The sequence below is a fragment of the Spea bombifrons genome, chromosome 10, assembly GCF_027358695.1.
Source record: "Spea bombifrons isolate aSpeBom1 chromosome 10, aSpeBom1.2.pri, whole genome shotgun sequence".
Classification (NCBI taxonomy): domain Eukaryota; kingdom Metazoa; phylum Chordata; class Amphibia; order Anura; family Pelobatidae; genus Spea; species Spea bombifrons.
This window is the reverse complement of record NC_071096.1, coordinates 5,320,698-5,332,772: the sequence shown is the minus strand read 5'-3', so window position 1 is coordinate 5,332,772 and position 12,075 is coordinate 5,320,698. Positions and strand designations below refer to the sequence as shown.

Below are 12,075 nucleotides of genomic sequence, written 5' to 3'. Positions count from 1 at the left end.
TTTTTTTTTTGCCTGGAACACTTAGTTGTCATGTGACACAAAAGCAGACACTGATAGGCTGTTGCTACAGAAACTGGAAATGCCTTTTAAAAGTTTATTTGTTGATTTATGTGATTAAATCTTCGAGTATAAAAGGACAGATCTGATCAGGTTTATTTGTTTAACACACTAGAGAGGGCATTTAATGTGTTGTCTAAATGGAGCTTTAATAGCCCTGGGCTACTATATGTGAGAGACACCAAGTTAGATTTTCTCTTCTCATTCGGTTTTTCCCTTCTCTCTCAGGCTTTATCGCATCTTCTTTCCCCAATCCTCATCTCCTTTCCCACCTTTTCTTTGAGTTTTATTCACTAAAGGGTGAGTTGTGGTTCATTTGGCTATTCACTATGAAAGGCCAACACTGTTAGGATTCCCCAGCAAAGAAGCGCGGAGCTAGGCCTGTATAATGTATAGTTTAATGTGTAAGGAGGCTTTCAAGACATCTCACTGACTTAACTATACATTATACAGAGCCAACCAACGCATTTCTACCGCAGAAGCTCATTGGGGTTTGTCCTTCAAAATGTATAGTGAAGTCAATGAGTTGGGTGACAGAGAGAGAGAAAGCTAGGGAATGAGAAGAGAGTAAGTGTGGAGGATAGGTTTGGAAGGGGAAGTTAAGAAAGGAAAGAGAAAAGACAGTAAGCAACTGGGTGATGATGGATTCCGTAAATGTAGGCGTTTGGCCAAGAATTAGAATTAGTCCTCACTCTGACACCCTCCTTTCCTCACCCCCTACCACTATCCCTCCTTCCCTTCTCACTCTTTTCCCTTGCCACCCCCTCATTATATACCTCTGTCCTCTCCTCACTTTCTCCCTCTGTCACTCTCACATCCTCTCCTCACTTTCTCCCTCTGTCACATTCCCCACTCACTCTCACATCCTCTCCTCACTTTCTCCCTCTGTCACATTTCTCACTCAGTCTCCCCCCTCATTATATACCTCTGTCCTCTCCTCACTTTCTCCCTCTTTCACATTTCTCACTCAGTCTCCCGTCCTTTCTTCACTCTTTCCCTTTGTCACCCTCCTCCTTCCTTGTCCTTCTCTTTTCCCTGCTCTTCCCGCCTCTCCGTCTGTCACCCTCCTCTCCCTCCTCTTTCCCCTTCCTCTCCCTCCTCTTTCCCCACCTCTCCCCCTCACACTCTTTGCTCTTTCCCGACCTTTGTACACTATTTTGCTGGCTCCCGTGGATGACACTGACTGACAGCTCCGTCGTCCAATCGGCGCGCTCCACCGCCCTTTCTGCTGTCAAATATACGGCTGGTCCTGTCAGAGTGGGCGGGGTCTGCTGTGTGATTTTATAACTGTGAGCCGCCGCAGCGCTGCGTTCGCACCGTAAACATGGCGCAGCAGAGGGACAAGTCCGCCGATCAGATGAAGCTCTGGAAGGAGAGCCGGGGCTCCCAGGTACCTCAGCCCCAGACATGTCTGCACTGCTAGCCGAGGCCTTGCCGGCTGTACACAGCCAGGGCCCTCATATATGTCTCTATAGATATAATATTAATATATTATATTTGCAGAAATAAATAGAAAGCCTGGGTTTTAGTGTCTCTATATTAGGCCCCTTATTCCTCATGTAAGGTCGTTGTATTATTATTCTGTATATAATATAGTTTTGAGTTTGTAACCACACAGGTGCATTTAAATAAAGGGAGCTGTTCTGCATTAATTGTATCATATGCATGTCCTACAGGGGAATAATACCCTATGGGGGCAATTACTGGGGTATATCAGAGATTTGTGCTCTTCGCGCAAGCTGTAGGGACACAGAAATGGGGTGAGGAGCCTGCAGTACCTTCAGTGCAACTCCAACTCCAACTCCAAGCATGCTCATCCAGCCCACCACAGGGGGCGGGATAAGGGTTACCTGTGCGTGTGCAATCTCTGAAGTTGCAGGTGGTTGTGCATGCTGGGAATTGTAGTTCTCAGCAACCGTTGCTAATCCCTGTAGATCCCTCTGGTTTGGACCTGGTGTCCCGTAGCTGAGAGCGGGGTCTGGTCTACCACCCATTCTGGGTTTCCGTCCCATGTAAATTGTTACCGGCGTGTAGCAGATATTTTTAATAATCGTCCATGGTTTTGGGGTCAAGATATAGAATAATAGAAAATGTGACTTGTAACCCTTTTAGAACTAAATGATACGTCAATTCATCGCAACATCACATTATCTGCTTTAAAGGGGGGGAAAAATGTTTATTTATTTTCAAAATAAAAATCCTTGTGTTACAGAGTTATTTTGACATAACGTCAGTTTGACCTTAGTTACCATAAATTCTATTTGAATAATTCTATATGTTGTATAGAATATAATTAATTAAAACAACGTTGTAAAAAAAAAAAAAAAGAGAAATTGGCCACGAAAATTAGCACAATTGTTAAAAATCGCAGCGGCATCATACATTTTTCCAAATTCTGCTTTTTGACCAGTAGTTTCTTTTAAAACATGAGGGCAGAACAAAAAGTAAATAAATCTGCCCCTTTGCCCTGATTTTTGTACTTTGGCCGTTTGTCCTCCGAACTCTCTGATAAAAACGTTGTTGATTTACGATCCCGCGTTGTAAATTTGCCACAATCAGATCGGGTTATTTTTGGATCCCGCTTGATAATGTTTAAAATAATAAAAAAAATTGAAGAATTGAAAAAAAAAACTGTAAAAATAAAATTTTCCAGGTAACCTGTTGATCCAGAAAAAAAGAAAAAGCCTGACCTCAATTTATTTATGTCATAAAATCAAATTTTAAGGAACTTTACAAAAATTCATCCTCCCGACCACTGGTCGGAAATCCCAAATTCTCTGTAATTTTTGAGGGACGGTCACATTATCAGCCGGCAATAACGCGGACTCAATTTGCTTCTCTTTGGCCAACGAGTCCTACAAAGCCAACCTAGACTGCAGCGTGGAATGCCTGTACACCCGATCTTTATCACTTTTTTTTTTTTTTTTTTTTGTGACCCGTCTTTGGAAATTTTTTTACAGGGTTATTGTTTTTTTTTTCACTTTTCTTTACTATAAATAATAGAATAAACAGTTAATATTTTAGAGCTTTTTGATCCAATTAGAAATCTGATTGCCTATTAGGGGGATGAAATTCCTTCTTGACTAAAATTAGTGCTAAAATTAGAAATAAATGGCTTTTTCTGGGCGAAAAGCAGGAAGGAGGGTAGAAAGATTGGGTGTTTCTTATGTTGCTATGTTCCTACCCAACGCCTTTCGGGCAAGAAAGCCGTGAAGCCTTTGATATTTATGTGTAGCAACTTATATCACCTTTACACATCTCCCCACCCATGCATTCATCACCGAGCAGGGGTTTGGGCGTACCTTCACCCGTGTTGTTGCCCTGTGGAATCCATACCCTGGCACGTACCGTATTTATCATAGAGGGCCAGGGATACCCCTAACCTAATCTGTGCCCTACCATCCAAAAGTTTGGGGTCGCTTAGAAATTTCCTGTTTGTTTTTTTTTTTTAAAGAAAAGCAAGTTTTGTCCATTAAAATAAGATGAAATGGTTGAGAAATCCAGCGCAGACGGGGTTAATGCTGTAAATGACTATTGTAGCTGGAAACGGCTGATTGTTAATGGAATTTCTTCATAGGCGTACAGAGGCCCTTTATCACTCCCATCACTCCTGTGTTCCAGTGGCCCTTTATCACTCCCATCACTCCTGTGTTCCAGTGGCCCTTTATCACTCCCATCACTCCTGTGTTCCAATGGCCCTTTATCACTCCCATCACTCCTGTGTTCCAATGGCCCTTTATCACTCCCATCACTCCTGTGTTCCAATGGCCCTTTATCACTCCCATCACTCCTGTGTTCCAATGACCCTTTATCACTCCCATCACTCCCATCACTCCTGTGTTCCAATGGCCCTTTATCACTCCCATCACTCCTGGGTTCCAATGACACATTGTGTTTGTTGATCCAAGTTTAAGTTTAAAAGGCTAATTGATGGTTAGCAACCCTTTTTTGCAATTATGTTACAACCAGAAATGTCTTTGTTTTCTGTAAAAACAGCTGAGTGACCCCAAAATTTGAATAGTAGTGTACATTAGGGGACATCAGATGTCATTGTTTTACTGCACACGGTGGGCTGGGGGTGGAGGGGTACATCGTCTAGGCTTACCATGTAACCCTGCCATTGGGGCAAATGCTTCAGACACCTACATAAACATCTGTAGCGGAACCATTATTCCCAAGAGCTTACAGTCTTGGTTAATCTCTCCCAACGAAGAAAGGGACTTGATGAAGCCTCATATCTTTTTTTCTTTTTCTCCCCGATTCTACCAATGCTCTTCTCAATTTATCGGATGAAAATGGCTGGTCTCGCTTGCCGTATGTGATCTCAAACATTTTTGTAAAGTCTGTGTTTTCTTCGCTTTATCAGGGTGCAGAACGTATAGACAAGTCATAAAGCCATTCCATAATAAACAGGGAGCCAAAGGGCAAAGCTAACATTGCATCCTGACCGTTCACCTAAATAACGAGGACGAATGTTTCTCTGGTGACGAACAATGCCATACATTCTTCCATTGTTACACTTATAGGCCAGGTGAACGTGATGCGTACTTAAGCCAAAATATTTAGCCATTTAAATGCGTACTTTGGACAGGAATAAACATTTATTTAACATTTATTTATATTTTTGTTTATATAACATTTATGTTTCTAGCCGATATCTTGGATTTGGGAAGTGCAAATCCTCATTAATTAAAGCCTTTAATAAACCACTTAGCTGTCGAGTTGATGGCGACTCATCGCGGCGTGAATATTATTTCATGGAATCGCCCTTTTTATGGGTTAATTAATTTTGTAACTTTTGCTGCTCTTTCTCCCCCCCATTTCTTAGGGGGTGGATTAAAATGTGTTTATCTGTATGCTTTGGCACAAATAAAATCCCATGACTTGCTGAGAGCGCGTATTGTTGAATTGTGAAATTGTTCAGGAATTGGCAGCATCGGTTGAAAATTCTCCAAACTGCGCATATTTTTCTGTTTTATTTTTTGGAACTGATTTAAATGCACTGCAACTAAAATGTCAATATTTTTCATTTGTTCTCCATGATGCACACGTGCTATTTGACAGACAAGTTTAGCAACCGTACCTGCTGATGGCTTTTTTATTATGATTATTAATAATAATAATATAATATTTTATTTATATAGCTTAAAGTCTGATATAAACTTAATTCCTATTTTAATTCCCAGTCGATTTCCATTTGAAATCAAATGGGGAAAATACATCAATTTAAATAATGGTGTAGAAATATACCTTTTTTATTTTTTTAGAATGCATTTTGTTGTCAACAAAAACAAAATAATGACCCCCAAATATAAAAATTGGCAGTCTCCTGGGCATGCCACCAACCACCCTATTTTTCTATTCAGAAACCAGATGTCCTTACCACAGGAGGGGGCAACCCCATATCGGACAAGCTGAACATTTTGACCGTAGGTCCCCGGGGGCCGCTTCTGGTACAGGATGTGGCCTTCACAGATGAGATGGCTCATTTTGATAGGGAGAGGATCCCTGAAAGAGTCGTTCATGCCAAAGGAGCAGGTAGGAACACCTTTGTTAAAATAAGGTAGTTCACCAAGAGTTAACCATAAATAGCATGGCTACTTACACAATATTCTGTTTTTAGGTGCGTTTGGCTATTTTGAAGTGACACATGACATCACCAGATTCACCAAAGCCAGGGTGTTTGAGTACGTTGGGAAGAGGACGCCACTCGCTGTGAGGTTCTCCACTGTTGGTATGATATCATTTCCTCCGTGTTTAGGCAGAAAATCTTGCTCTCTTTACATTCTCCCTTTACAATATTTTCCCCCCCCTTCCCTTTAGCTGGCGAGGCCGGCTCAGCTGATACCGTCCGAGACCCTCGTGGGTTTGCCGTGAAGATGTACACAGAGGACGGAAACTGGGACCTTACCGGCAATAACACCCCAATCTTTTTCATCAGGGACGCCATGCTGGTAAGTGTGTTTTTAGCCATTAGTTTGGCTCCCGTTGGTTCATAGGCTTTCGTTCTTCAGGGGGTGCCTGGGGCAATTGAGTGTCCCATTTAATGTAGATGAGACCCCCCCCTCAGTTAATATACAGTTTAATTTTGGGGATTATTTGGCCGAAGGGCCCCATTGGGATCGGCCCCTTTATAGTACCCAGTGACGATGGTGAATTAAAAACCAAAGCTCCCAGTCTCCCACTTTAGTGACTAAACACTTGTGGCTGTTGAGTGCATTGAATTGGTATTTCAGAATTGTGAAATGTTCTGGTCTGCGTTCCAGAATGTTTTGGACGATTAAATCCATTCCAGTTCAATACTTTAAAAGACACACAAACGTGGATAATCTTGCAACTGGTCCTAAATCCAAAGTCTCGGCATGAAATTCAGCACCATGTAGTCTGATACTTCTTTCTCTGAACGTTGCGCAATAGTCGCGTAATGAAAAAGAATACTTCTGTCCGATGTGAGGAATGCAGACACGTGAATAATTTTACTGCCATGTGCCCGTTGCGGTGGAAGCTGTGTCGCAGCATTAATTGCTGGTAAATCTAGTTGATTGTGGCCCTTTAATTACATCTTAAACATATGTATTTGCTTAAAGTCACGCAGTCAGCATGGTGTATATTTAAATGATGGTGAGGCTTCTAAACTTTAAAGGCAGCGATATAAAGGATAATATGAGGTTTTACTTTACTGAAAGTGTAGATAAGTTGAAACCGCCTCCAGCAGAAGTGGTAGAAGGGTAATACAGTTAGGGTATTAAACATGCATGGAATAGACATACGGTTCCTGAATCTAAGACGAGACCAATGACTGGTTAAGGTTTACATCTTTACAAGGGGAAGATGGACCGTCAAATTTTATGTTCCTGATCTACCCCGGCTTTGTGTCATCAGTTGACGTCATTTTTATGAATTAAGTTTCCATCTTTTTTCCTATGCAGTTTCCATCTTTCATCCATTCTCAGAAGAGGAATCCCCAGACTCACCTGAAGGATCCAGATATGGTCTGGGACTTCTGGGCTCTGCGTCCAGAATCTCTCCATCAGGTTTGACTTTTTTGTTATACTTTCCAAACTTGCTGTCAATCAAGGTTAATAGTGAAGTGAAATATTTGGACTAAGGCTTTTTTTTTTTTTTTTTTTCTTTCCAGGTCTCATTTTTGTTTTCGGACCGCGGGCTTCCAGACGGTCACCGTCACATGAATGGTTATGGCTCACACACCTTTAAACTTATCAATGCAAAGGGTGAAGCTGTGTATTGCAAATTTCACTACAAGGTATGTGTTTCTGGGGCTAAAGAAAGTGAACTTTGTCTTCCAGTCTAACAGAGGATTTCAGCATTTTACCGGTCATCACGACCCCCCAAATAATCTGCAGATCTGCACTGGTTCCCTTAAATGTTACATGTTCTTATTACAATCAGATGAACAAAGGGTAGGACTGCCACCTTCCGGCCTGCGGGGCAGATAAAACCAAGTGGCCCCATGGCGTTACATGAACTCCTCTCCACTCCTTCCCACCTCCCCTGGCCGGTCCAAACCGGCCCATAGGGCAATGACTCCTTTTGTCCCCCTAGGCCAGCCCACCCCCGATTTGAAGTTCTGGGCGTTTGTTTGGTTAAGGATTAGCACAATTTCCAAAATTATTTTGATAAACACGTAGTGAAGTGATGCAGTGCAGTCTGCCTGCCACCAGATGGCGCTCATACAATGTCTGACATTATTATTATTATTATTATTATTATTATTATTATTGTTAAATGTTTTATATAATGGCATCATATTCCACATACCATGAGTACTATTATCTATGAAAGTATAACTGTGTAATGGTAACACATATGGCAAGGTTAACATTGTAGCAGGTATTATATTAAAATCTGGACTTGTTATATTTCCACCTAAGGCCAGTAACAATCAAAGACTTGAAAGGAGTTGCTTTATACTTCGAGCTCTGTGCTATCTGACAGCCCCCATGGCATTTTGAGGGTTCATTTTTGTCGCACTATCCAGTTAATTCTGAAGTGTGGTGCGTATATTTTGTGTCATTCCAGACCGACCAAGGCATCAAAAACCTTACGGTGGAGGAAGCTAATCGCTTGGCGGCCAGTGATCCAGACTACGGGATTCATGATCTCTATGAAGCCATCGCCAACGGGAACTATCCTTCCTGGACCTTTTACATCCAAGTCATGACCTTCGAGCAAGCTGAGAAATTCCGCTTTAACCCATTCGATTTGACCAAAGTTAGTGAGCATCTTCGTATAGTGTGTGTTGCACATGATACCGCAAGGTGGAGGTGCAAGTTAAAGATGCCGTCCCACCAGGCCAAAACATCGGCTCTCCAGCATATTAGACCTGTGCCTGCTTTTTTATATTTGCATATACTGCCACATACTGAGCGTAAAACACATTTTATTTTGCTTGTAAGCTCTGCTTAAATGACAGGCCTTTTAACTGTGTCTTGCCCCCCTGTACACTTAGATTGACATTATGTGACCTAAAGTGTTTTTCTGTATTTATTTTTAAAGATTTGGCCTCATGGAGAATACCCGCTGATTCCCGTGGGGAAGATGGTGTTGAACAGGAACCCAGTGAACTACTTTGCCGAAGTGGAGCAGCTGGCGTTCGACCCGAGTAACATGCCCCCCGGCATAGAACCCAGTCCGGATAAAATGCTGCAGGTGCGATCGCCAGAACCTGGGGAGACCGCAGGGAAATGCGTTTCGTTTCTTACCTTTCCTATACACCTTGGTGGGGACAAAAGATGGCTGACCTTTCTTTCCTGCCTGCCTCCCCCAAATCAAGGGGACCTGTTTTTTTTCTCCTCTTTCTTAATTATCGTATTCACCTGTGGATTGTAAGTGCTCCTATCAAGAAAGGCATGATATTTATTGGTAGTGGAAGCGCATTATGCTTTTATATTTTGCTATTAGCTGTAGTGGTGATTTTCTTTCTGAAATCTCTTCTAGGGGAGACTCTTTTCTTACCCAGACACTCACCGACACCGATTGGGTGCCAATTATCTACAGATCCCGGTAAACTGCCCATACAAGGCTCGCGTTGCCAATTACCAACGAGATGGACCCATGTGCTTCTCTGACAATCAGGGTAAACCCCCCCCCCTATATTACATAACTACTTTTCTGCACCCAAAAATAAGATAACCTTTTTAAAGCACAATTAACTTTTTGCTTTGAAGTCTTCCTGAAAAGGTTGCTGATTTTGGTTCAGATCTGTGTCCCTATTACATGTAGATTCCTCTGCATGCAGGTGGAGCGCCGAATTACTACCCCAACAGCTTCTCTGCTCCAGAGAACCAGCCTCAAGTAAGGGAACACAGGTTCCACGTGTCTGGAGATGTCTCGAGATACAACAGCTCCGACGACGATAACGTCACTCAGGTAACAGCCCGGTATTCCAGCGAGGAAGTGGCCGGGCACCAGAGGCTTCGCTGTCTTTAAGATCCAGCCCTTTTAAAAGATCTAAATAGTATTTTATCTCAAGGTCCGGGACTTCTACACCAAAGTGCTGAACGAAGAGGAGCGCAAGCGCCTGTGTGAGAACATCGCTGGACACCTAAAGGGCGCTCAGCTCTTCATCCAGAAGAGAGCTGTAAGTCACCAGGCGCTTCTCTCAGAGAACACACTGTTTATTGCGGGGAGACTTTAAAAGTTATATTCTTACATTAGACAGGACTGTCAGGTCACGGTGACTCGAGAGAGACACGGATTACACCTGAATGTGTTACCCCCAAGCACAGACTTCCCGCAGACCTCCGCCCGCTTTCACCTCATCAGCATTTCTTCCGAACCTTGCAAATGCTGAAGCTTTCAATGTTTTCCATGTTCTTGTTAGAGCTAGTGCGCCCGACTCCTCGGGAAACGGATTTACTCAATATATACATTTTGTTTTGTCTTTCGTGGCCCGTTAAAGGCACAAAGAGTCCTAGTTACACTGATATGTCATTTGTGTTTGTCTTTTTGGCATTGTTGGGACACCATATGTAAGTTTTTGAGATGCCTAATTAGATGGTCCATCTTCTCATGTGCAGCGATATCTATACACCACTAATTGAGACGTACCATCCAGAATGATAGAACTGTCTCTCGGTAATAGACTGTTTTGGATCTCGGGTCACCGTCCTGTTTAAAGCTCAGGTTCTAACTCCTGTCCTCACAACAGGTGAAAAACTTCAGCGACGTTCACCCCGATTACGGCGCCCGGATCCAGGCATTGCTGGATAAATACAACGCTGAAGGCCCGAAGAAGGTAAGACTTTCTGGATTAAGTGCACCGAGGCCCTCGGATGATCTCCTTACACCGTGTTTTACTTAACAAGGTCCGGTAGATCAGATATGGCAGCGTATCTGTAACTCAGGGCAGGTCTTGCCTTCCTGCCGTATTCCACATCCCGTCTTCTGCTTTCGCTCTCGCTTTGTACTTTTGTGACGGAAACCTGGGATTATGGCGTTTCCTGTTTTGCAACGAAAGCTTTAATGTCATTGATGACGCCTAAGCCCAGTGTGGCTTCTGGCCGGTGATTCGGCTCGCTGTCCTGCTTCAGACCAGTTCCCTATAAATTAATAACAAACACTCGTTCGTACAAGAAGGCGGTTGTGGGGTCCTATTGGTATACCATTAAGAACCGAAACTTTACACAAGACCCAGCAGACCTGCAAGTATTTAGTAACCCCCAGAGACCGGCAAAGTCAAAAAGTTTGTCTCTAGGGTCGAATAATACACAATATTTTCTCTGGGTTCCTAATATCGGATGAAATCTGTTAAATTGCCTAAATATCTGTGCTTTTTTTTTTTTCACACTATACTGGATACTTCTTATTGTGTTTTTTTTCTTTACAGAAAACTGTGAAAACGTACACCCAGCATACATCCTACCCGACAGGCAACGACAAGGCCAATCTGTAAACCTTCTTCTTCGAGAGCGTATCCGTCCGCAGGCTCCTACCTGCCTTTTAATTGTACCGAGTGGCTTGGATAAGAAATCTCGCAGGATCAATTCAGCTAATTCTTTTATTCTTAACCATTTCAGTGCCCTGCGGCTTCGTGCAGCTTGACAGTCCGTGGTGCTGGTACTGAAACGGTTACAAGTAATGGTAACGCGCATGTTGGAAATGTTCCAGTTTTTGTTTTGAAAATAACACGTTACAAATTATTAGTAACAGCCAAGATTTAAAAAATAAACACTTGTGTCGGTTTAATTTCCTGAAAGATCCGGCACGGAATGATTCGCTTCGGCCGGAATTCTCAAAGCTTTTCTAAACTGGAAACGGCTTTAAGTGCCTTTCTTTTTAAAGGGCTCAACTAGTTGCTTGTTGGTTGTCTTGTTCTCTAACTCGTTGAATAGCGGTCAACTTTAAATGTTGCCCTTGGAGGGGGATCTGTCATCGTTAGGGGCTGTCTGACAATCTGGGGGGGTATATGTCCTCTCCAGGCTTATTCTTCAGTAGGGTGTTATCTGTTATGCTGAGAAGGTTGATGGGATGGGAATATCAGACTAATCTCTTTTTCTGTATAATAAACCTTCTGTGATTAATGCAAGCATACGAGTGCTTTTGTTTTTTGTACGTACGTCATGCGCAGTCATGTCTCTTTTCTCTGTACCCCTGCCCTGAGATCCATTTGCCATTTGCCCAGCGTGTAAAGTATGTAACGCTAAATGTATGTTCTTTGAGGCTCCATTATTAATCTAGTGGGTGCCAAAAGAATTGGGAACATTTTTATGATGCTTACTCCTTGACAGAGTTAAAGGTGCAGTACCACTTGGACAACAGAATTACTGACAAGGCATTTTAAGCAACAAAAAAAAAAACCCACTATTTTCTTACCATCTATGGCAACAACCTATCCCTGCCAGCTCTTGAGTCCCATGAAAATAAAGTGTTTCGGGTGAAAACTTGTGAATGAGGCAAAATTCTACTCGACTATTACTGCTTTATTGAACTATGTATGTAGATTTCAGAGGGGTAGCACATTTAACATTTTATTTCGTGTTTAGGCATTGCTAAATT

The 12,075-nt window shown here is 42.5% G+C and overlaps 1 protein-coding gene across 1 annotated transcript; it reads left to right on the top strand.

The window, feature by feature from the left end:
* Nucleotides 1-1,300: 1,300 nt before the first annotated feature.
* LOC128467083 (catalase) lies at nucleotides 1,301-11,605 on the top strand. The gene is made up of 13 exons (XM_053448596.1): nucleotides 1,301-1,447; nucleotides 5,424-5,595; nucleotides 5,681-5,791; nucleotides 5,881-6,011; nucleotides 6,987-7,091; nucleotides 7,196-7,321; nucleotides 8,098-8,289; nucleotides 8,575-8,727; nucleotides 9,016-9,154; nucleotides 9,317-9,447; nucleotides 9,551-9,658; nucleotides 10,229-10,315; nucleotides 10,907-11,605. Exons 1-13 carry the CDS (start codon nucleotides 1,382-1,384, stop codon nucleotides 10,970-10,972), a joined length of 1,587 nt encoding a protein of 528 aa, XP_053304571.1. The 5' UTR covers nucleotides 1,301-1,381; the 3' UTR covers nucleotides 10,973-11,605.
* Nucleotides 11,606-12,075: the final 470 nt, after the last annotated feature.

Excerpts from the sequence above, each read along its gene's own strand:
- LOC128467083 (XM_053448596.1), top strand. The coding sequence starts at position 1,382 with ATGGCGCAGCAGAGGGACAAGTCCGCCGATCAGATGAAGCTCTGGAAG. Across the intron at positions 8,728-9,015 it reads GTCCGGATAAAATGCTGCAG|GGGAGACTCTTTTCTTACCC; the intron begins GTGCGATCGCCA and ends AATCTCTTCTAG. Across the intron at positions 9,448-9,550 it reads ACGACGATAACGTCACTCAG|GTCCGGGACTTCTACACCAA; the intron begins GTAACAGCCCGG and ends TTTTATCTCAAG.